General features: G+C 47.6%; 1 protein-coding gene across 3 annotated transcripts in view; it reads right to left on the bottom strand.

The window, feature by feature from the left end:
- Window positions 1–1328: 1328 nt before the first annotated feature.
- Window positions 1329–25685, bottom strand: part of sim (single-minded) — a 108587-nt gene continuing 84230 nt past the window's right edge. For 2 of the 3 annotated variants that reach the window (XM_070539630.1, XM_070539631.1), the window contains 7 exons: window positions 25354–25439; window positions 23977–24066; window positions 22714–22825; window positions 21488–21773; window positions 12162–12268; window positions 7998–8145; window positions 1329–4169 (listed from right to left, as the gene is read on the bottom strand). In XM_070539630.1, the coding sequence (XP_070395731.1) occupies window positions 2915–4169; window positions 7998–8145; window positions 12162–12268; window positions 21488–21773; window positions 22714–22825; window positions 23977–24066; window positions 25354–25439 (2084 nt within the window). In that variant the 3' untranslated portion in view covers window positions 1329–2914. Of the gene's footprint in view, window positions 4170–7997; window positions 8146–12161; window positions 12269–21487; window positions 21774–22713; window positions 22826–23976; window positions 24070–25353; window positions 25440–25685 lie in introns of all 3 variants that reach the window. The other variant, XM_070539629.1, reaches the window with a different exon arrangement.

Consider the following 25685-nt stretch of genomic DNA (forward strand, 5'->3'; position numbering starts at 1 on the left):
AAAAGACGTGGAATGCGGGAGATGGAAATTCAAGACGATGAGCAAAACACGAACAAGGTTAATGCAGGAGCCAACGTTTCGACAAGTGTACTTGTCTTCTTCAAGGCTTGAAGAAGACAAGTCCACTTGTCGAAACGTTGGCTCCTGCATTCACCTTGTTCACGTTTTGCTCATCGTGTTGTATATCTGTTGTGACTCGTACATCGAGCTAGTCTATAATTATATCTCCTCTTGCAGCTTGTTGCGTTTTTCTGCTCTGAAGTTGCTTCTGGTGATGAGCATCGGCCTTAATTGTTCGAAGTTGGCCTCCCTGTTTAGCGGAGTTTGGATACTGAAAGCTGTGGCGTGTGTCTGTGCGCTCCTACGATCCCGCTGCTGAGTCCTGCTGCTCGTCGGTTCGATGCAACGGCAAAAGACATTGGAAGCTGTGGGTTTGTAAATTTTAATGCGATCAATGCACTCTGGGAGCTTCACCGATATTGCATCATGTGTTATATCTGTGCATATCTAGCCTGTTCCCCGTTAATTAGGGCCACTACATTGGTGCAAATGCCGGTGCATGTGCAACTGGATATGTGCCTGAAAAGGCAACTTGGGAATAGACAGCTTGGGCCTTTGATATGTCAAACTGGGCATGTGAACATTTTTATCCAATGCTCCAGAAAGAATTTGTGCCACTGGTTAGGTGCCAGGATACACAAGTTGAACAAAAAGCAAGCAGTGCAGAAGTCGTAAACAGAAAAAAAATGCAGGAAACTACAGAGAAGCGAAAGAGTCGGCATTAGGAACAGCCGAGTGTGGCCAAGGAAGTGAAGTTAATCACATTGGACAAGAGCATGCATTGAGTGATGTGCATTGAGAAGGAAAATAATATCAGCAAAAGAAAGATGAAGAAGTTGGCTACGTGGAAGTGAAGAATTGCAATGCGGTGTGTCCCTACTTTACTTGAATGCTGGTGGCATTGACGTCGACATTCAACGGGGGATGAAGACTGCCCGAAGTTTTGTTTACTGAGCTAAGCAGTTTGTCTGTTCAACAATCCGGCTAAAGACTTGGCAAGTGGTGCCTCTGTTGATATATTTCTGCGCTGAGTGATCACGAACACTGTATCCGTCTCTGTCCGTGCTATCTCAAAAGCGTCACATACGAGCACTTCTGCAAAATAGTCAAACTATGAAAGAAAATATCGTCATTAGTTGTGTTTAGAGTCCTACCTCTCTGACAGAACGAGAAAGAAAGGGAGGCTGACTAAAACTGTAGCATTAAATAAGATGAAAGTGACGAAGTAAACAGGGAAACACACAACACATTTTTCCTGAGGAGTTAGTGTGTCTTAGACACAGGCATAGCTGTTTTCTTTATTTCAAGACTTTTTTAACTTCACTTGAAAAGAACCGAGTATTCCACATTAAATTAGAACAGCAGGTGCTGGAATTGACTCTTTACGTACAGGTACTCAAGTATTCATACTCAAAATGCGTGCGCGCGCACATTCACCGGAAATGAAGCAAGTCTCTTTTTTTCCCGATCTTTTCTCCTGGGGGAGAAAACAGTAGGAAACGGACCTGCATGAGAAAGGGCAGGAACAAATTTCAACGACAGTCATTTCGTTTCGTGGCTTGCGTGGCATGGTAAATGCCTTTGATGGGGTTATACCAGCAGAACAACAATTCCTCCATGTTCACATGAAGCGTAGGGCGACCGTGATATGCTGTATCGACGGCAATGTCTGTTGTGACGAGCATGGTGCCCTTGGGAAAATCAAGTTTATGGGCAACCGATTACAATTAGTGTGAGGTGCTAAAGTTATTTTACTCATTTTTGGGCACTAAACTCGCTGTGACTTATACTACGTTAGCCATCTACTCGAAAAATGTCTGCATTTTATCACACTCACATAATGTACTGTTTGTCAGCAATTTTTCTCGCAGAGCATGTTAGGTACCATACTTTCTTCACTTAGGCAGCGTCGGGCTTTATATACTGTTTGCTTATTTTCGGAAGGAGTTTACTTGCTGGCAAGAAATAGGAAATGTTTTATATTTATCTATCACTCACTGACTTACACGTCATGCCACATGTGGGCATTATGTCCCTTAATAGTTTGCTTTTTACTTTATTGACTCCATTTTTTTTCAGTGTCGTTTCCCTCACTACTCTTGTGTACAAGCCGAGTAACATCTACGTGGTCAGACAAAGGCTGGCGCAGAAATTTGCTTTTTAATAGAAAGCTTTCTCTCTCTCGCTGTCCACCTTCTACTCTTTACTCGACATATATCAAAAATCAAGGAGTGCTTTATCTGCTTGAAAGTTTGAAGTTCTGGCACAAACCTAGTACAAACCTAGAACCTAGTACCCATCAGTTATCAATGTGTTTGGTGTGCACTGCTGCTTAACCGAAACCTGGAGTCGAACAGGTGCACATGGACTTCAGTGTGGCAGCAGTTCTCGTAAACCATGCGCATCGCTCATCGAATTTTAGTCTTGTGGTGAATTACCCTGTCCGCTTCATGCAACCACTGACTTCGCATGTGCTAAATCACTTTATCATTTTGTACGAGTGAAGTAAGCTTTGCAGATCTTTCTTCATTATGAAGCAGCAAGTAATTTACAGATATATTTTGTCAAAGCTAGGCTTACTCGCTAGTGCTTTGAATGACAAAGCGTATACTGCACTAGGAAGCCTTGACGAAAACAGGTACACTTTATAGTCATAGCTGGCTTGCTCATGCACTCAAGTGAACCTGATCACGGACCAAGCGCTAGTCTTCACATATACGCTGAAATGTCTGTCTTCGCCTATGCCGACATCACTGAAAACACGTATCCTGTACAAGTGTACAAATAAATGCCCTCGTAGCTTCAAGTACTCTGCACACATTCCATTCACGAACCCGTACACGCTGCCTAGGTGTTAGTGCACAAATCCATTCGACACGTGGTACTGCTGCGCGTCCACAATGACACTGGCATATCCCGGTGCTTGTCTGTTTGAAGCACCGGCAAATGACGTTGCAGGTGGCGCGGGTGTATCATGCCGGTATGCCATGTGTGCAACCTCTCCACGTTCGCACGAAGGCAGCAAAAAGCGCGCAGCGCTGTCGTAATCTGCGCCCACGAGCCTCTGACCATACAGAGCGAATACGTCCACCGGAGGCTCGAGTGCCTCGTACGCGTCGACGGAAGTCTTGAGCAGGTCACCACTCGGCGATGGTTGACCTTCGACCACTGCACTCTGGTAGCTCGTCGTGGGTTGGAGAGCCACGGCACCACCCGAGTGGCCGGTGTCTTCTAGCGGGAGCACCACTGGCACAGGCGTTTCGGATTCCGACTTCGTATTCGCCGCAACGGGAGAACCATCGAACGCACTCCGGCTGGAGCAGGGGGACCTCCTCGTAGAGGACGGCGGCTGGGAAACATGAGGCAGCGCTTGGATACCTTCCAGATCTGATTCTGACAGCGTAGAATCGGAGTGGGTGCTGTAAGGCCTGTGCTGAAAGAGGGAGGAGCTCGCGGGGCTGGCGACCAGGTCGTGGGCCGATCCACTACTACGAGAACAGGACGACGACGACAGGGTGCCCTCCTTGACTGCGTAAAGGTCGGCGCATTGCAGTAAAGAACCCGGCCGTGACGAAGATCCATTCAAGCCATTGTCTTCACTCGTGTCTACTCCGAGGGTTCCACTGCAATCTGCATAGCCAGGATAGCTGTCCATGTCCGTTCTAGTCATGTAGCGTTCTTCTGGTATCGTTGCGTAGCCGGAAGTCGTTGCTGATGCGGACCTTGTCGGCTGAGAACAGCAGCCAGTGGTGGCGTCAGCTTGGGGCAAGCCGTACGGAGCTACCCAGCGGTCTTCGGCAAACGGAAGCACGTAGGCTGACAAGAACTCGCCGCCATAGGGTGCAGCTGCTGCCGGTTCATAGCAGGTCTGACTGCCGGGACCTGAAGTGCTACCGCCGTTTGAGCAGGCCTCGGCAGTAGCGACGTTGCAGTAGTAGGGCGACCTCCGACATTTTCCCTTGGAGGATTTTACTTTATTTGGCACAGGTTTGCTAGTAGATGGTGGCACTGATGCTGGAACGACTTCAGTGCTGGAATAGCTGGTGCAGGGTGATGGTTTTGTCCTGGTTTGATGTATCTGTAGTTGAATATCCTGCGCTTGAGGCTCACTGCATAGAGAAAAACAAACAGTCACCGTTAACTCGGACTATTCTACACTCATCCGCCTCAGTACATTAGTGGCCATGGAGTTCAGCCGCTGAGCTCGAGATCCTGGGTTCAATCCGATTAGGGCGGAGTGCGAGAACGCTAGTCTACTTTAATTTAAGTAGGCGTGAAATAATCCCAGGGGGTCGAAATTAATCCGTGCACTATGGCCGACCTCATAATGAGTTTTGGCACGTAAAAACTTCATAATTAAATTTATTGTTCTCCATTTATTCAAGATATTACCCCAAAGGAACACTTTGCGTTCTGTTTGGTAAGGGTATTCAAAATGCATGAGTGCGCAGACGAACTGTAACTATTTAAGGGCGTCACTCGTAAGGTAAAAAGAGCGAGAGAGAGCGAGGGAGGGAGGGTTATGGATATAAGGAAGGCAGCGGTGTTAACCAGACAAGAGTCCGTTTGGCTACCCTACGCTGAGAGAAGGGAGAAGGGGAAGAGAAAGAAGGGAGAGAGAGGGCATAGAGACGTGAACAGACACGACTACAGAGTCAAAGGCACTCGTACAAGGCACGCATTCTCAGAAAGCACAAAAGTGCCTTCACTGCTTTCTGAGCCGATGATCGGTAAGAATGTGTTCGGGTATAGTCTGTTCACTCACAGGATGATCATTTAGTTTCCTGAATGCGTTGGACATGGATTGTCTTTGTGCTTTAAATTGAGGACAGTGGCACAATAAGTGGTCAATGTTCTCCTCGCATCCACAGACATCATATGCAGGACAGTCAGCCATTGCAATTAGTGCTGAATGAGGTTTTGTGACGGCTATTCCCAGCCACAACCGAGCAGAAGAGACGCTTCGCGTCGGTGCAGACCGGCCGCAGGTCCGAGTTACAGCCAAGGGTTGCACAGACTACACGTCTGTGCAGACTGTTGCGCTTTGTATGTTGAGTATTCGACTCAGATAACGAGAGTGTGCGTGCTAGAATGTGAAGCTGTCTCGCAGCGTCGATCGCTGAAAGATGAATGGGGACACAGTGGTCTTCTTGGATTGACGTCCGAACTATACCTCACCTGCGCCATCATTTCCAATGATACCGCAATGATCTGGTATCCAGCGAAAAGAGATAGGATGGCATTTTCCTCTTAAGTGATAGATACGCTCCACTATTTCGCACATCAGCTGATCGTCAATTCCATGCCGGAGAAACGACTGTACACATTGAAAGGCCGGCGTTGAATCGCAGAAGACAGCCCATTTTCCAGGACTCTCTGTATTTATTACATGAAACGCACCGCGGAGAGTCTCGAGTTTTGCAGCTGTAGACGTAGTGATATGGAAAGTCTTGAACCATTGGGTTATTCCCATTGTTGGCAGCCGCCGTGGTTGTTTAGTGGCTATGGTGTTTGGGTGCTAAGCACCAGGCCACCGGATCGAATCCGCGCCACGGCGGCCACATTTAGATGGGGGCGAAATGCGAAAATAGCCATGGTCTGAGATTTAGGTGCATATTAAGGTACCTCATGTGGTAAAAATGTTTGGAGTCCCCCACTACGGCGTGCCTCATAATCTGATCGTGGTTTCGGCACGTAAAATCCCATAATTTAAATAATTTAATTAATTGTTGGTATAACTTCAGCGCCACAACTAAGGCTTAATATGACGAACTTTCTACTCTAGGTAGCTCAACATCACTTTGTTGAGCTGCTACTTAATCAGAGAAATACGCAATGATTTTTTTGCTGCATTGCGCAACACATTAACCCTTACACGAGCTTTCACCTGCACGCATCTGCACGCAATGACGCATCTGCATGTCATTAACTACTTTAAGAAATCATGCCCCAATTCCTCAATATTTATCCTATATTAGGCAGGTGAACTTCGATAAATCGATTGTAGAAATAGATTTTATACCGAGAGTTGCGCTTAAAGCTGAAAGTGTTTCTGTCCTAATTTTGAATTAGTTGGCATTTTGCTTCACATATGCGGCCCCTATGATCATAACAACGAACTAGCGACAAACTTAGCATGAAACTCGAGCTATAAAGTGCATGAATTCTTGTAAAGTGTTCGAAATTGCTCAGGATGCCGGAACTCGTTTGATGTCAGAAGTATAGTAGAAGCAATGTTAAGTGGACGTCATCCTGTTTGCTGAATGTGAAGGGATAGCTCGGTGGTGCTGGGAAAACAGAAGTGAAGGTTGTTAGTCTCCTGCATGTCTGTGTGATACCGGCCACATTGTGTGGGAATAAAACGCATCCAGTTCCTCATGTGCAACTTAAATTCGTGTTTTTGACAGGTTGAAGGCAATGTTCTTTTCCGCACATTAGTTCGCAACACAGAATTTGCCCTTGAATGCGATGCATTTTTTTGCGAACTTGAGGCGTTTTGAGTGTGTCTATCTATCCATCTAGCCTTCTATGCCGGAGGGGCTGGCGGTGCTTACCGACTTAAGCTGTTTAATATGTATTCATGTTCGCGCTGTCGGAGTAGTCGCGGCATCGTCGTCATTCGAGCTCCGTCATTCAACTCTCGACTGTGATTCTCGCATACAACCTGTGTCAAGCCACCTTGCACGTGTAAGAAGATCCGGCTATGTCGGCTGCGGAGCACCAAAAGGTGATTGCCTCATTGCGAACAGCGTTTCAGTGGCAAGTTTCCCACTTCGTGCACGCCGACCCGACTCATCACGCCCACAAAGAGACTCTTGGAAGACCGCAGCTTCGTTGAAAAATGCGTAAACTCGGGCATTGCATTCCTCAGAGATTTACTTGAGCAGCTCGAGGACGGTGCACTTCTGAGGTACTACTAGCTGCAGAAGAAGGGGAACGTGTGTTCGCAATGATCGAGCAGCTAGGCAAGCCCACATTCCCTCTGACCCTCAGTATGTTGGAGCTCCACAATGAGCGCCTGCTAGAGGTCATCTAGAGTATAACAGCCGCTCGAGGAACGCCGCCTCAGGGTCGATGCCTTGGCCAGCTACTTGCAAAATGCTTTCAATAAGTTCGATTCCCACAGTGTGCAGGATCTGAATTTTTCTTTCTTCTTAAATAAAACGGCATAACCATAAAAATAAGAAAGTCTAACTTCCGTGTATTGTGTTGGTGGTACGCAGGATATACGATGAATGGTGTGAATTCGAAGTAGTGAATGATGAGTAAGTTGATGTTCCATACTGACGGAGAATAGCGCGAAAAGTAAGGGACAAGACAGACACACAACATGAGCGTCTTTCCTGTTTCTTTTTTTCCCTTGTTTTACGTGCTATCTTTCAGTATGAATGGTGCGTTGGCTATGAGACATGATAAACAAAATGAACAAGGGAATTCTAGATGGACCATTACGGAATTACACATGTTGCGCTGTGAAAACAATTGCACCTACTCATCAAGATACAAGCAAAACATGCAAGCAGTACGAAAGAAAACTGTTGCGATAGACTGATGCCATTGCTACTGCACCACATGGATGCAATGGGTTTAACTGCATTTAAGCCATTGGCGATGTTGTTTTCTTGAAGCGATGCACCCCCGCCATAACAACATCACCTATGCTGACAACAGTTGTGGGCACTCCCCTCTCGATATGTGAACTAATTTGCGTTCGTCATCGCTTTTGGCGCCATTTTGAGACGCCGTTAATTATTAGAAGTCATCTGAGCAGCACATTTTTTTTTGTTTATGAATCGTTTCTGATTTCTCTTTGGCTCTGCACATTAACTGTATTCGCTGTCTACTGCAATAGAGATTTGAGAAACGAGCGCACATAAAACATTCCCAAACACGGATGAGGCTGCTACAGCAAAAACCCAGCGAAGTGGTGAACATACCTCAGGACATAGTTGACGCTGACGATGCAGTGAGGCCTTGATGAGCGGCTATTATGCACAATGGTTGCGTAGCTCTGCATCCACACCCAGCCGCCCTCCTTGGAGAGGAAACGGTAATACTTGGTGGTGACCTGGCCCTTGAGAAGCACTGCGTTTGAGATCGGTTGATGGTTACAGTGGCTGCCAGGTCAGACGCCTATGAGTATTAGTTTATTAATGATGTCCACGAAGCAATATTAGTCGCATAAGAAACTCGATGTATTTCGAAGCAGCGGGGTCAATGTTGGACCAGTTGTACCCTACTGAAAGTTGAAAAGGTGAAATTGTACACACGACGCCTGGAAGCCAGGTGACAATCATGATGACAAGCTTCAGTTGTTAGTTACAGCCTCGTCCCGTCGCATTCATTTTTGTTTACGTGGGCTGTTTCACTGGTTTTCACCTCTCGATCGATGGATTTTAAGCTATGGTGTATCCTTTTACAGTTTATTTGCTGCTTGAGTGGGTTCACTGTACAAACAGGAGAGTGCAGGGAGGAAGTGGAAAGCGCAGAGACAGAAACGGGGGCCAATAAATTAGAAGACATGTCATATCTACATAGTACATCGCGCAACCTAAAGCACGTCGTAATGAAGGAATGATGCGAGACTGGTTTTCGCTACACCGTTGAAGGAAGGCTTTGCAGACGTATTGCACGAATGGACAAACGTGCCAAAAGTATATGTGGCAAGGAGGGAACTACTGCATAGAAGAACTCTGCAGTGGCTGTCAAATATTTGATTTCTCTATTTAATGGCCGTGTCTACGCCAACAGGACAGACATGAATTAGATGCTGGGTGAGCACGGTAATATGCTTCCGACGGGCACAGGCGTAAACTTTCTATTGCATTGCAGCAAGTGCAGTTGATAACCGAATGTCACGCGCGTGCCGATTCTGTCACAGGAAGGAGCCAACCATGGAAGGAAAATTCGTGAAGCCTCTCACGTAAAAAATTACCGACGATTACGTTACTTCCTGATGCGAAATTTGAGCGCAGCAAATAAGCTGTTTCACCTTTTCGATAGATTGAGGCAAAGAAATCGAGCAACACATGTATGCGCTATCACAGATTTTTTTTATTTTTCACACGTATTCCTTTAACAAAGACTCCACTAACAGTTCTTGACAGTCATGAAGGAAGCTTTGTGGTCGGAGAAATAGACTGATATATGTTCGACTTGGTACACGAATGCTTGATTCTCAAAGACGTTCACAAAGACGTTCACAACTGGGCCCTTAATGCCATATTGGCCTCCGCCGTGCATCAGTCGTCGCACTTGCATGAATGGGATTCGCGGAGATACGAGTCTTACACTCACCGCATTAAGTTGTGGAAGGTGCGCTGGCCTCGAGGGATATTTGTAACCGTTTGTTGTCGAAATAACAACCAAAACAAGCGCGAACGAGACCGACCCAACAGAACCAAACAGGCGCGGGCGAGAGCTGTGGCGCGAGCAGACGATAGTACGAAACGAGCGGATCGGCTGAGACCAGACACGAGTGCGCATCGAGCCGTAAGGAGGGTCCGCATGATACCAGCATCGCGCGCGCACGTCACTGAAGGGGCCGCTCTGATTGGTCTCCGCCATTCGCGGCTCGCGTCCTTCGTCTCCCACTCCAGCGAAGGGGGGCGGAGCTGGTTACGAGGCCAACGCCGACGACGACGCGAAACCCAGGAACGGACGCCAAAGAGCTGCGCTCTAAAAAAGAAAAACGACAAACTGCAAGATGATTCGCGCGTACCGAATTTCTCAGTCTACTCAGAGATAAAAAGTGTTGGTGTTTTTAGACAAACAACTGCAAGCACCCTGCTTGTATGTGATAGGCTTTCGGTTGCCGAGTTGTTCGGTTGGCGCATGCACTGTAGTGTTGCATTTGTTAATCGGATGATTAAACTGCAGTTGTTTAGACCGGCATTTGTCTGGCCTATGTCTTCTATACTGTGTTCTCATTTTAACATTGCTCCTGCCTCCTCGCCTGTATGGTATATGTCACTAATTTTTTCTTAACTTAGCTATTATTGTTTGTTTGAACTTTCTCGCCTGAAGAAAAACGCTTGAAGCGTTCCTAAAGAGTACTTTTATTAAAAGTTCGAACATCCATATTCAGTCTCACACCATCCGCTACTACAAGCTGAACTTTGTGGGCTTCGTACGTAAAAGTCAAGAGCCCGTTTTGTACAAACTTATGTTAGCCTGTGAATCTTCGTTTTAAATGCAGATATTACAACCACACTGTATGCAGCCGCTCGACTTTCTTTAGTGTGGAACTTCGTTAGGAGCTCCTCGTGCAGAGCGTTGTTTTCTCTGTAAGATACGGTGACACGCGAACGTATTTTATATGCCGTGGCCGACCATACATGACATCAGAATTTGTGAGGCTTGGCGTTCCTTTTCTGTTTAAGAATTCAGAGTTAGTATGTTGCAAATTCGTGAGAAGTGCGAGAAGAGACTAAGAGCGTTTGCAGGAGAACAAATCTTCGGCGTGTTCCTCAGGGTAATGTCTTGAAGGCCCTTTCTTTTTTCAGTATATGTACATGAATGATATTGTAAACATAGATTGTTCAGCAAAACTTATCGTTTAGGCTGATGATACGAGTGTATTTTTTGCCCACGAAGATAGTGACCAGTTTATTCAAACAGAAAATCATTTATGAAAGAAGATATATGACTGGACCTGCTCCAACGAGCTAGTAATTAATGCAGAAAAAAAACAACGAAATCGGTTATTTTGCCAGCAAGAGGTATGCAGGTGCATGTAACTCCTTCTCTATATCTTAAAACCGAGGTACCCGGTGTTGATAGTCGCACAAATTGGCACGGCGCGAAAAGCGGCAGGAACGAAGATTTGCGAGGCCACAACATTCATACGCAGACAGTTTACCAGCGAAGCTGTTTAGACTGCACACATGGGCTGCATAAATTATTAAATCATGCATTTGTTTTTTTTATACGGCACCACACTACGCCGACACAAGCGCCACCGCGGTCACTGCACCTCCCGTACATTTACCGCAACCGCTGCTGCAGCCGCGCTGGCACCTCCGCCTCGTGTGACGTCATAACCACAAAAGCGCAGTCCACGTGCGCAGGCGCCGTCGCCACGCTCTTTCTCCCTCTCCCCCTATCCGTCTCCACTGCTGCAGCACTGTCGCCACACTCTTTCCCCCTCACCCCCACCCCTCTTCATTACAGCAGCACTGCCACCTCCGACCGCGTGACGTTATAACCACAGAAGCGCAGGCCACGTGCGCAGGTGCCATCGCCACACTCTATGCCCCTCTGCCCCAAATGGTCGACTGCGCGCGCATTCCTGTTCACGACAATGACGCAAACCGCCCGGGGTACCCCCTCTGGGAACGCATGCGGGGGATGCATACGGGTGCTACAGCTAAACAACTTCGCTGTAATAGCCTGTATAGACGGAACTTTTCATACGCTCGTGTGCTGCATGATTGGCCATCGCCACGGAGTTGTCAGAATTAATCGGGACCATGCACTACCGCATCTCTAACAGACCCGATGTTGCTTTCCCACGTGAAGATCAATCAATCAATCAATCAATCAATCAATCAATCAATCAATCAATCAATCAATCAATCAATCAATCAATCAATCAATCAATAAAAAAGGCGTCCACACTGGCTCACTTACACCCATAGAAAAGCAGTTTCAGGTTCTCTACACACAGGTAAAAAGTGCTAACGCAGTATGTATTGAACACATACTATAAAAGCCAACATAAACATGTCAGCGCCACAGATGCTACTGCTAAATTAAGGAACAGCTGAACAGCAGAACACAGAGCATGCCACTGAAGTAATCACCGTCAGAATCTTCGCCAGTAATGTAGGTCACTTATGTGAAAGAATACATCATTGGTTTACCTTTGGAGCAAAACTGTTTGCTTATTTTTGTATTTGCTTCATTTATTGAGCACTCTTTTGTGTTCTTTTCTTCCTTTCTTAATTTCATTACAGTCATCCACACCTTAGTGGCAAGCGCTACAAGTGGTAGCGCTGACTATACGCATTAAGGTATGACGTTCTCTGCGGCCGACGAAGTCGTATGCATTACCAGTAGCAATTGTTGTACACTGTCAATAAAAAAAAAGTTTTTCTTACGTGTGTGGTGCGAGTAACGTATGTGCAGACAGTCGAAGCCGTGTATGTAGTGGTAGAGTGTCTTTTCGATGAGGTCTTGAGGCTCGTAACCCGTCAATGGTGCCACTCTGTCGTACATGGGAGGATATGTCAAGACGTCAGTACATAATGCTATCGATGGAAACTAATACAGCATGGTATACTTAAGATCTGACACTAAAAAAACAAAAAAAAAACGCGGGCAGCATCTATTAGGCAAAATATTTACCGTGATATAGTGTATTACGTCTGTGCGTTCTAGATTAATTTTCAAGTGTGGTTCCTCAGCTCTACCCTTCCGCTACCTTTGTTTTGTTTGATTTTGCTGCTACTTTAGCTACAGCTATCCAGAGCACCAGAGGACAAATTCTCTTATCTTCTGTTTTGTTTTCTCCTTATCTGTTTTATCCATTTCCCATCAACTAGTACCAGAGTACCCAAGTACCCAGTCAGATGGTTAATTAGGTTTACCCTCTGCTTTTCATCTTTTAATTTCTTTATCTCTTTATCTTTTCATCTACTTGAATTAGCCATATCACCATTGTTTTTAACATTTCAATTCCAACCACAGCTAACTACCCGTATGCTTTCCTTGGCTTAATTGCCTACTGGCTTTATATGGTCGTAATTAACAAAAATCGAGCCTCTCTGTTTGCTTTCTCCTCGTTCGTTCATAGCTAGGGTCTCGAATCTGGCAGCATTGATGCCATCAGGTAGCATACGAGGCTTTATTATACACATTCCGGCTCTCCAGAGTTCGAGTGTGACGTGACGCTATCGGGCAAAATAGGGTGTTCCACATCCGCCCGCCATGGCTCTGAGTGGCACTGGCTAACGCTCGCAGTCTAGATCTAATACACATAAGTACTCAAATTAGTGGATGGCTTGAAGGCTGTCGGTGTAGCGCAATTGTTAGTGCGTCGCACGCGTTATGGGATGGTTGCGGCTTCGTCGACTTCCACTTCCCCTGTTCTTTCTACCTTTGCTTTTTGACCACAGCTAATTACCCGTAGGCTTTCCTTGGCGTCAGCGCCTGCTTGCTTTATATGGTCTTAATTAACAAAAATAGACTCCTTCTGTTTTCCTTTTCCGAGTTTCTGTTAAATATATATATATATATATATATATATATATATATATATATATATATATATATATATATATATATATATATATATATATATATATATATATATATATATAAAGTATGGTGGGACAAAAGCGAATAGTTGCATGCAACGCAGACTTCAAACTGCTGAATTTTGCTTTGAAAATTGCGAAATCTACCCAAAAGTGGATCAGTGTCCAGCTATATACGTTTCTTTGAGCACCTACGGATCAGGATTGTTCAAATAGTGAGTTTTCCTAATCGAATTTAGCGTGAATGTTAAAAAAATAGCCTACAAGTATCGAATTAAATACAGGATATTATTGATTTATAAACAAAGTAAAATACACAGCTCGTGTGGAATTCGTTTGGTAAATAAAATGAGGCTTATCTGAATTGTTTGGTATATGCACGTAATGCCGCCCCGAAGTACCTGACCGGCCAAGTGGGGGGGGGGGGGGGGGGCGTCTAAATGAGAAACAACTGCCTTTGGTTGTCTGCTGCAGCAAGACGATGACAGTAATGAAACAAGGGGAACAACCATATAATCAAATGCGCGCAGTGTTCAGTCAGTTGACTGACAGTAATGTGATACGACGGCACTGCAACATTGTTTCAAAAAGCTGTAAATTTGGTAATATGGTTAAAAAAGAAGTTGCTTTACCTCCATCGAGACAATACCTTTATACTTTGTGTCTCAGCTAACGTAGCCAAGCGGTTCAACGAAAAAGAGAAGAACGAGCAAACGCAGTGCAAGGTACAATTATAAGACCTAAGATGTTCGGTCATCAGTCTTCTGACAAACGAACGCCGTAGGTCTTAACATTGTATCTTGCACCGTGTTTTTTTCTCCTTTTTTTCTGTTGAAGAGCTTGGATAACGTCAGCTGGGACACCCTGTATAGGCTGCCTGAAAGATGGGCATTCTGATTGAATGACTGAAAAACGTTCAACAGAATTTATCTGACCCATGCATGCGCTCAAGAACTGCACGAAGAACAACGGCACTTGTGCGGGAAATTAGTTCGAACAGGCCTCACTTGCATAGAACTACTCTCTCCTAGAGACTAATACATTTTGTGATTCCTTATACAACAGAAATAACTTTTCGACGATTTCGAAAAGTTAATTCTCGAATTGAATAAGAACGGAATGCCAATCGGAATATTCGATTCGCATTCCAATATTCGCATAATTCTATTAAACGAGATTTACGTGCAGATTTACGCGTTCTGTACGGACGCAAGGTGACAATATTTTTTTTCCCACCTACAAAAAGATATCAGAACGCATGAAAAATGAACGCACTTATTCTGTGGATTCTGTGTTGTGGACTCTATCGCGGTGGCTCACGAGTAACAAAGGCAAGAGGCATCCGAGCACTTTCTTGACCACTGATTATGCAAGCGAAAGAAAGAAGTGAAATTGGCTTCTGGTGGGAAACACGTATAACTTTCGTATACACTTCGGATTAAATATGTGCGCTAGCAAATTATCTGGGATTACAAGAACCGATCGAGATTAGGCGTGGGCGAGAGGTTGATCACATCTGAGGACAACTTCCCGCGGCAATAATTGAAAAGCTACAGATGAAGAACGTGCAAAAAACTGCTAGTGAAAAAAAGAAACGAAAAAAATGGCTGTGGCTTAGCTAAGGTTAAGCGCAGGATGCGAAGCATACTAGCCTTTATTTTAGTTGTTGAACCACTGTTTAGCCTGGTGAACTGCTGTTGCTTGGCTATATTTGGTTCGGCTAGACGAAGAAACAACTCATGCGTTACTCTGCTTGTTCCTTTATTTTCAAACCAATAAATACGCTGTGGTGATCGGTAAAGTAGTGGCTCTTTGTTTGAACATCGCTTATCTCGTATTTTCTCGCCCCATTTCTGTGCAGGATCAAGTATTTTCGGGGCCAATCATCGGAGTCAACACTTTAGTACAGGGCATCGGCCATAAAGGGTAGTTAAACCTACACCTTTTAACACATTTTTTTGGTATTTTGGCAAGTACCTGCCCCTACCTGGCGTCCATCCGCAGTCGACGCCTCCCCCCCCCCCTCCCCCGCGACTCCTACACAGACACGCAGCGACGAGCGTGCGGATCCAGACGCGGCCAGCAGTAAAAACGACGGCGCCGTCTACGAACGGACGCGGCCCATGCCAGCCCGAACGCTGAGACGCTCAGCCGTCGAGCTAAGCCTCAATCGGACTCCGCCACTCCGCCTGCGACGCCAGCCGTTAACATGGAAGTAACGGTTGAAGGACACACCGTAACCGCACAAGAGCTCCAGTCAGACGATTGGACACCAGTTATATATAAAGCCTATGCCTCCCGACCGGCCAATTCGCTGAAACCACCTCAACGCTCAGACAACGCTACCTCCGAGGCAGCAAACCCGAACGCCAGGAACGCGGCGCCCGACGCAGCAGCCGCAACTAGCAGCGGCAAGACGCCGGCCCGCCTACCACCTGCAACCAAGGAGGCGCGCCTCACAGTGCAACGCAGCAAGCAACTGCCGCCACTCCCACCCAACGCTATTAGAGTGGTCGTTCGCCCGCGAGGTGAAGTGCGACTCCTTGACATCCCAACACCTCGACTCAGTAAGGCAGTGCAGAGCCAGCTCCAAATCACTCTACCGGACGACTTCTGCCTTCGCATCCACCCGACCAACAATACTTTCACCATGGCAACAACACATTTCCCAACTGCCGAGACTCTGAAGACGCTGACCTCCCTCACCATTGGAGACCGAACCTACCCGTGCGCAGCTTACGTGGCACCCCCACCGGGGGCTACCAGAGGAGTCATCACAAACGCCTATGACGACGAGACCCCAATGCAACTCTACCAAGACCTGGTCAGAAGAAATCCAGAGCACACCATACTAGCAGCCCGACGCATGGGAAAGACGCACTCCATCCTAATCACCTTCGACGCAAGCGCAGTCCCGAACTCCATCAAATACATGGGAGCCATCCACCGCTGCACCCAATACCGCGGCAGTCCGGAAGCCTGCACAAATTGCAGACAACCGGGTCACCGTCATGACGTATGCCCAAGCCCCAAGACCAATCTCTGCCCCCGCTGTGGGATACAACATCCGCAACAAGAACCTCCTTGCACGCCTAATTGCATTCTGTGCGAGGGCCCTCACCTTACCGGCACGGGATCCTGCAAGGGACGAAACCTTCACCAGACGCGGAAACAGCCGAGCCACCCACAAACGCGGCATCAAGAATTGATCACATCCGGGGACAATTTTCCCCAGTTGTCGCCCAATCAACACAAGCAAGCCTGGACAGCGCCGTTGAAGCAAGCCTGGGACACTCCCCTCTCTTCTCAGAAGCACATGCCATCCATGACGGCGACTCCCAATCTGCAACACGCCCTTGCAAAATCCCAGGAGGAGGCAGCGGCGGCCAAAGCAGAAGCTACAGCAGCCCGGAAAGAAGCCGCCGCCCTTCATCAACATATCGCCAAACTGGAAACCCAGATAAGTGCTCTTGCCTCTGGATCTCCCATTCCACCTGCCCCCGCTCCTGCCGCATACCAGCCTCCCACCCCCAACCCACCCACCGCCCATACCTTACCCAGTCACTCCAACCCTACTTCCTCTCCTGATTTGCTAGCAATGGAAGCTGACACCGAACCCTCCGCAAACTCAACTGCATGCACAGCACCCACTCCCCCCACCGCTACCTCACGAGACGACATTCCAACCCTGCTTGAGTCCTTCGCTGCTCGCTTTGAGGCAAAATTGCAGGCCGCTATTACTCACATCAACCAGGAATGTGCAACGCTCAAAAACGCGGTAATCCACTTAACGCAAGATAATACTTCTTTTAACCAACGATTAGTTGTGCTAACCCAAGGCTTCTCTGACCGATGTAGCGATCTTGAGTCCCAGCTCAATTCTTACTCAACCGCCCTCCCGAAGCGGGACCCCACCCCAAATAGACGCAAGAAGGCTAAAGCAACGGAGGGAAACGACAACCCTATGCCTGTCATAGCTCACGACTCCCACCCCCCCGTTATTCCTTCCCCTGCTATCGATTCTCATGATGGCAGCTCCAAACCGTAATCTTACACTCTGGCAGTGGAACTGCCGGGGCTTTCGCCGGAAACGTCATGTGGTCCACCAACTGCTGTCCTGCGCAACGGGGCCCGACATCCTTGCCCTGCAGGAACCCTCCAACCCACTTACCCTCCCTGGCTATACTCCTATTTTGCCCACATCTCCCCTACCCTCCCGGGTAGCATTTCTAGTTAGTCGCTCAATCACCACCATCTCCCATACCCTACCGATTCAAGACATTGATCACCTTCTAATTGGGCTTGTGCCGCAACACGCTCGAGCGAACAGTCTCTTCATCCTAAATGTATATAGCCACCCAAAGTGCCTACAAAGCAACTTCGAACGCCTCTTTACACTTGCGAAGCGCATAGCAAACAAGTGCCCCTTACTCGTTGTAGGAGACTTTAATGCCCCGCATAGGGCTTGGGGTTATCCACATGACACACCGAAAGGCCGTCGTGTGTGGTTAGCAGCGCAACAAGCCGGTCTCTCTCTACTCACCGACCCTACCTCTCCTACACGCACGGGAACCAGCGTCTGTAGAGACACTACGCCAGACCTTACGTTCGCACATCGCCTCCCTCACGCCACATGGTGCAACACACAAGAGAATTTGGGTAGTGACCATTGCATCATCGAAATTCTCTTAAACATTCAACTACCCCGCAGACCTCCCAGAGGCTCCACTTTCACGAAGTGGGACTCTTTCCGATCATGTAGAGCAGCCCGCACCTCCGCCCCCATCAAGGACATCACCGAATGGTCCAAACAACTACAAAGTGATGTCCGACTCGCAACTCGTCCTCTATGGGAGGACTACCCCAGCGACACAGTTGACTGCCACCTTCTACATTTATGGGAAGCTAAAGCAAGCCTAGAACGACGCTGGCAAAGGCAGCGTTGGAACCGGACACTTAGACGCCGCCTCGCCCGTCTCAATAAAGAGATAGAGACACACGCAGCGACTCTTTCACGACAAAACTGGGAATCACTATGCAACAAGCTAGATGGCAATATGAGTTTACCTCAGACCTGGAACCTCTTTAGACACTTAATAGACTCCACACAGTCTAAGACTACACAAAGACACAACCTCACCAAACTCATACATACTTCCGATACACCTCCATTGGAACTCCTTCAAGAACTTCGAAATCTGTACTTCCCCACACACCCTCCTTTAACACACCCCGACTATGCAGGCCCCCCTAACGACTTCATCGACCAACCCATTACAGAAGCAGAAGTTCAGGCTGAACTCCAGAGACTTAACACGTGCTCAATCCCCGGTCCGGACGGGGTACATAACAAGGCACTCCGGAATCTCGACGCCGAATCCATTACGGCCCTTACCGAATGCTTTAATGGGTGCTGGCAAAAGGGCACCCTCCCATCGCAATGGAAAGAGGCCAAAGTCGTCTTCATACCTAAACCCGGGAAACCTCTGCTCACCTCTAACCTCAGACCCATCTCTTTGACATCTTCGGTGGGCAAATTGATGGAACACGTACTCCAGACTAGGCTCTGCCGTTACCTAGAAAACAATGATCTGATGCCCACCTGCATGTTTGGATTTCGTCCTGGACTTTCCACACAGGACGTCTTCCTACAGCTAAAACATCACATTCTAGACTCTCAAACCAACGACACCAAAGCTATTCTAGGTGTGGATCTTACTAAGGCATTTGACAACGTTACACACTCAGCTATCCTACAAAACCTTACAACCTTGGGAGTCGGAGCCAGGATGTACAACTACATCCGAGACTTCCTCAGCCACCGCACAGCCACACTTACTTTCGGTGACCACAGCCTCCCAGGTATCACAATCGGGGCACGAGGTACGCCCCAGGGAGCCGTCCTTTCCCCTATATTATTCAATATAGCACTCCTTCACCTACCCCAACAACTAGCTGAAATACCCGACATCCATTTTAGCCTCTACGCCGACGACATCACTGTCTGGACAAACCGAGGCAGTAACGCCGAAATAGAACAACACCTACAATTGGCACTAACCACCATCGACACATATGTACGAGAGCGTGGCCTGACCTGCTCCCCCTCAAAATCGGAGCTCTTTCTATACCGCCACAAGCAACACGATTCAGTCGTTCCTCCCATCACCCTTACGCTAGGTACTCACCCCATCCCACTAGTATCAAAAATCCGAGTGCTAGGGCTAGTTATCCACTCTCATGGCGCGCACGGAGAAGTCATAAAAACTCTCCAAACACACGCTCAACAGACCACCCGACTGATTCGCCGCATAGCGAACCGCCGGGCTGGCTTACGCGAAGAAAACACGCTTCGCCTCACCCAGGCTTACATAATAAGCCGCACCGCATATGCTCTTCCTTACCTACCCCTTCGACAGAAGGAGAGAGATCGAGTAAACGCGCTCCTACGGAGTTGCACGAAAGCAGCTCTACGCCTTCCTCCCAGCACATCCAATGACCGACTCCTCAAACTCGGTGTCCACAACACCTGTGAGGAACTCGGAGAAGCCACCTTTACGGCACAAATATCCCGTCTGTCTAACTCAGAGCCTGGCCGCACTCTGTTATCCCAATTAAACCTAACCCCTATTACACACCCTACCGAGAGGGTCCCCCTTTCTCCTATCCTCCGCTCTAACCTCAACATACTCCCTGTCCCCAAGAACATGAACCCTGAGCGAGACGGGAACCGCCGAAGAGCAAGGGCTCGGGCCCTCCACAAACAGTATGGCGAGGACCATCAGGTGGTCTACGTGGACGCAGCGGAATATACGTCAGGCTCCCGTATGGCCCTGGCGGTAGCCGACAATCGAGCAAAGCTTCTAACCTCCAGTTCAATCATCACCAATTCCACCACAGAGGCAGAAGAGGCAGCCATCGCGCTTGCTCTCATCTCTTCATCTGCCACCAAAATTATCACTGACTCCAAATCCGCCATTCTCAACTATGCCAATGGCTACATATCCCGCACCGCTGCGCGCTTACTACGCTCCTGGCAGCCCCGGCGCCGCATAACGATAATCTGGACGCCAGCACATGCTGGCCTCCCCGGCAACGAGGAGGCTCACTCCTTCGCCCGAGGTCTCACATTCCGGGCAGTGGGAGCCGAGCCCCCTCTACGGGCCGGGGAGTGCCTGCTCTCCTTCCGTGATATTCTCTCGTACTACCGGGACAAACGAAGGGAATACACACCCCCAGCCCCATCCCTCACCATAGAGCAGGCCGCACACTGGCGTCGACTACAAACTCGGACTGCTCCATACCCCATACTACTACATGCCAGATACCCAGACCAATTCCCCTCAACATGCAAACTTTGCGGCAAACCAGGAGACTTCCTGCACACCCTCCCCACGTGCCCCACCTTCCCTCATCCCCCATCGCCTGCCGTGGCGGTGTCTTACTGGGAGACTCTTCTGACCTGCACTTCCGCTCAAGACCAGTGCCGGATCATCTCCAGCGCAATAAAAAGGATTGCGCTTCAAGGACTCTCCTTTGCTTTGTAAGGGTGCCCCCTCATAGTAAGGGAGCACTCAAGTGCCATGTAGGGGGCTTCGCCCCCACCATTCATATCATTGGCAATAAATGTTTCTACCACCACCACCAGCCCGAACGCTCGTCGAGCATTGGGAATATGGTAGCTACGCGGCCGCGCGCGGCGCAGCAAGGAAGAGCGTGGTTGTGCGGCTAGTATGCTTCGCATAAAAGAAAACTGCTACGTTCTCCTCCGTGTTCCTTTAGGCTGGAGAAAAGAAAACAAACATTTGCTTAAAACAGCAATAAAAAGAGAAGACGAAATACAACACTGGTTGCGCAGTTTAGCTCATTTGTTCTTCTTTTCCCATTTTCGTTTAGACAAATGCGAAACCACTGCTTGTGGAAGTTACGCTAGTTCAGTAGTTCAGAAACTCAGAACGCTGTCACAACTTTGCTGGACTACTTGGTGCAGCGACACATGTGCAGAAGACCTGCCCTTGTAGCTCTCCCTCCATTGACACATGAAATTGTCCGCGAGTATAGCTCTGGGCCCTTTCACTCGCGATTGACAGTGCAGTGACGAGCGGAACCTGGCAACGCATGTCTTTTAGCAGCACGGCTGCGGTACGGCGAGGAGAATAGAGTCAAACCTTGCGTCGAGGAAGATGAGCTTGAGGTCGAGCGACGCGCGGAACATGAACATATTGGCGTACATCTTGATCTCGGTGATGGCGGACGGCGGCAGGGAGTGTCCGACGGCGACGAGGCCGAGGTTCTGGTAGCATCCGTCGTAGGGCGCTGCGTCCATGGAGTAGTGGCGCACCTTGACGTAGCCGCTGCAGTGGATCACCTTGTAGCCGCCCGCCGTGAGACCCGCGTTGCGTTTGGCCAGCACGCACTTCATGCGCACGAAGAAGGAACGGTCCACCTCCAGCTCTGCACGTGGGTGTTTGCGGTGCATTTGAGGGTGAGTTGGGGACGAGTGAGAAGGAAAATAACAGCGCGTTGATGCCGCATTTTATGGCACGCGGCTGAGCGTTGTAGCCTTGCTTCTCACACTGCAATGTGCAAGCGATGGCATGGAAACACACACAGCGACATGACCGTCATGCGCGGGATCCGCGTCGAACATAGTTGACCTGAGTCAACCTGAGTCGAACATAGTCCTGTACTGTAATGGTCGCTAAACACGAACAGCGTTCTTGGCAGACACCAATGCAAGCTTTTCTCAATCCTATTCCAACCGCGCGTGATATCCGCTTAGTTCTTATTCCGTTTACTTCGAACAACCGCGTATATGCTGGATATGGCTCCTCCATATTTGCGGGTGGCATGTCCTGCCTGATCTCCATCTCTATCCTACAAATGTAGCTCTGCAGTATCCGTTGTGCTACAAATGTGCTACCGAATACGTTAGTGTTCCTATTAACAGTTTTGAAAATGCGCCCTTGTAATAGTCCAGGACAAAATTGACTTTTCGCGTGCCACCTTATCGAACAGGATCTAAAGGCCAGGTAAAACGTGATAGTTTCGGCCGAAGGGTGAAGCATTGACCGCGATATCAATGCTTGGCGCTGCGCTTTGCTGCTTCGTTTCACTCCTCTACTCTAGCATTCACCCACAGGGGTGTTTGCTCCGCGAAACATGCAAGGGGGGAGAATGAGCATGTGCCATGCAAAGAGGCAGTGCATAGTACAAATATCCAACGAGGGGCTCCCTGGGTGTCACCATATTGGTTTGTCGACTGTGGGTAGCTTACACGAGCTTGCTCAGAAGCATTACAAAGAGTTCCGGCAGTTGAGCTTTAAGATTATGCTTTTAAATATAGCATATGTTTTCGCGCACTGGTGGCCGGGCGTATACTCGTAGAACGTACCCTGGGCGCTGTGCGGGTGCGGCAGTGCACTTTGTAGCGTGAGCACGGCCGTCATCTCGTCGTGGTCGGCCGGGTGGATGTACTCGTAGATGCTGTTGCCCGTCAGTTCCACCTGCACGAACAATGAATGTACTTCAAAAGGAATAAACCTATTTCTTGTGCATAAGCTTTCTTAATGGCGCTGAATGAACCGTGACTCCAAAGGCACCCCGTTCTTTCCCATTCAACGGTTGGACGTTAATGTGCAAGCCACGCTTGGCGTAGTGTTTTCGCTGTGCAAGATTGTGCTTTGTTATTTTTTTAGCTGTTTATGTTGCGCTTTAGTAGTCGATTGCATCGCAAACTTGGACAAGCATTGATGCTGCGCAATTCGGTGACTTCTAATACATGCTCTCATTTGCTGTGTGGAAACCAACTGCATATCTTCTTGGAACTGTGTCCATCCATGCCTATCAACCAATGTCTGTTTATTTTCCCGTTCTTTCCCGTGAGTGTACTCTCCCGCTCTTCTGCTGCCTTACGCAAGCTTTTGAGCTTTATTGTAGCACATCGCCTTCACCGGAAGAGGTGTGCGTTGGACCCTTCGTGCCTGGCTTGGGTGCACAGCAACAAAAGCTTGAGCACTTGGTATTAGAACGGCCAACGTTCGGCATTAGTCGCTTTGTGCTACTGAGCAAGTTCCAGCAACTTGTGTCTTTCTTGAATTGTGCCATGGATTCCTATTTACGCAAGGCCGAGCTTCAGCATAACGCGAGTCTCACAAAGCTGTACTAGGATTTTGCTCAACTACAGGAGCCTACTCTTGTTGCCAGTGCTCGTACTTCATGACGTGATGTGGTACGTGTATTCCGCTGGCGTGTTATCTTTTTTTTCTCTGCTTCCTTCGTTATTCTTTTCTCTCACTTTCAAGCGTGAGGGCATGGTGGCCTTTTCAAAAGACAATACGCGGCTTGATTTCCTCTGTTTATGCAGGATGTCGAAGCATATTTACATGGTCAAGATCAGTAATATTTATGACCCAATCAAGTTACCTGCGAGAAAGGTTTTGCCTACCTTAGGTTTGTTCAGCATTTAAATAAAGTTAATTATTTCAATAAGCATAATATTTATGGTATATACTATGTACCAATGCTAAATACCATGGAAAATAAATGAGTTTACTGCGTTGGGCAAGGAAACGCTACAGTGGGAATGTTTCATCACTTGCATAATATGCGATAGGGTTATTAAAGAAAGTGGTTCTCGCCTGGGAAGCGTGCTCACCTGCGAGAGTCCAAGATGCACCGATGCCGTCTCGGAGATGTACATGATCTTGCCATCGGGTGCCACCACGAACACGAAGCCATCAAGGGTCTGCTGCGGCAGCATCACAGATACCAGAACAATCGAGTCAGCATATGATTGAAACACACTTAGGCGTCTACATCTGTCCTGGCTTTTTCGAAATAGTATATTATCCCGCGTGTACTTATACATTTTCTTAAACGCGTATTTTTTATGATTCTGACGGATGTCGTACAAATAGAACAAAGTGTTCGTTTCAATTAAAGCAAGAATGACGCACATAACTAAGAAATATTGGGCTCCTTGTAGAGGTGTTCCATTAAGTTTCAGTAAGAGTGTCCAAAGCTCTCAAAATGTGCCACTAAATTTTCAAACAGAATGAATTTGTTTTCTTCCTCCGTGATCGTTCGCATGCTGGCCTTTCTTGAAAATTGCGCATTTCGCACCTCGACCTGAAAGCTTCTCAGAGGTCAAAGACCCCTATAAAAATAGCCCTTGCCATTCAGGTTTTTTGAGGCCCACAAGGATGACAGAAACAGAACTATATTGTCCCCCACCAACGTTGGCTAGGGACTTAGTTCTTCCTAAATATGACAAAAATAATATGTCGGCGTGCAGAAGCCGAATGTCGCTGCTCAAGAATTTTCCTGACACGCTTAACTTGAATGGTTGATCTATAGCTGGTAACGGCTAGTAATAACTGTTACACTCTGATACGTGCGCTACCATGCTTTGAAGTGACTGTGCTACGATCTTTGTGTTTTAGCCTATTTCACTGACACCTTAGCCATTGTTGCGAATCGCGGGGTAAAACGTACGCAGCTTGCTTCACCACCGTTACTCCATTTACAAAAGCATGCGGTGTGGATGTAAGTGCTACTTCCTCTCCAACCAAGGATTGTCTTGACGTTTTCCTGATGTACTTTTCATTTTGTCTACTACCCATAGTTTGCCTGCCCCCCCCCCCTTCTTTCATTTTTTCTTGTTGGTGTTTTGTTGTTGAGGTAGATTATTATTTGGTTGTTTATGTTGCTGAATATAGCTGGTTACTAATAAATAGTTATGCATAGGAATTATCTGTATTTATGACCAGTAACAGTTTTTAAAAGTTCGGTAATCATTTCTATATTGGACCAGTCACTAGCTATTTAAGATATTGGTCCAAATATTTCCGTATTACCTTTACCTAATTATATAGTAAAGTGCTACTTTTTGATTGAGTGATTTATTGATTGATTTTTTCGAATTGTTACTCATATAGGTAAATTGGGCAATGTTACAAAGCGAGGAGGGAGGGGTCGCCTTTTTGTTCAATTCACGCGATTCCCCCACGTAAAGAAGTGCGCTAGTACAGACCTGAAGCAAATGCGATCCCAGTTCTTTTATGGCCCCCTCACGACTGGAGATGACCGGAGGACAGGATCCCCAGCTGTCGCCCAGGCCTGCGAGCGAAAGTGCGCTTTGGCGTTATTCAAAGTGCGGGAACTAGTAGATGACAGTCTGGTCGACTATAAGATGCCACCAGCCAGAAACGGCTGTATATTTTCCCCAGTCTTCAACGTAAGAGAAGGCGTCATTGGTATACTGGGGACCAGTGATGTGTAATTCCCATCTCATCGCGTGTGGCAAATGAAAATATATATCGTCAGAAGTAATAAAATAGCAACGCTTGAACACGTTAGACGCTT

The sequence above is a fragment of the Dermacentor albipictus genome, chromosome 5 (genome assembly GCF_038994185.2).
Source record: "Dermacentor albipictus isolate Rhodes 1998 colony chromosome 5, USDA_Dalb.pri_finalv2, whole genome shotgun sequence".
In the NCBI taxonomy this organism is placed as follows: domain Eukaryota; kingdom Metazoa; phylum Arthropoda; class Arachnida; order Ixodida; family Ixodidae; genus Dermacentor; species Dermacentor albipictus.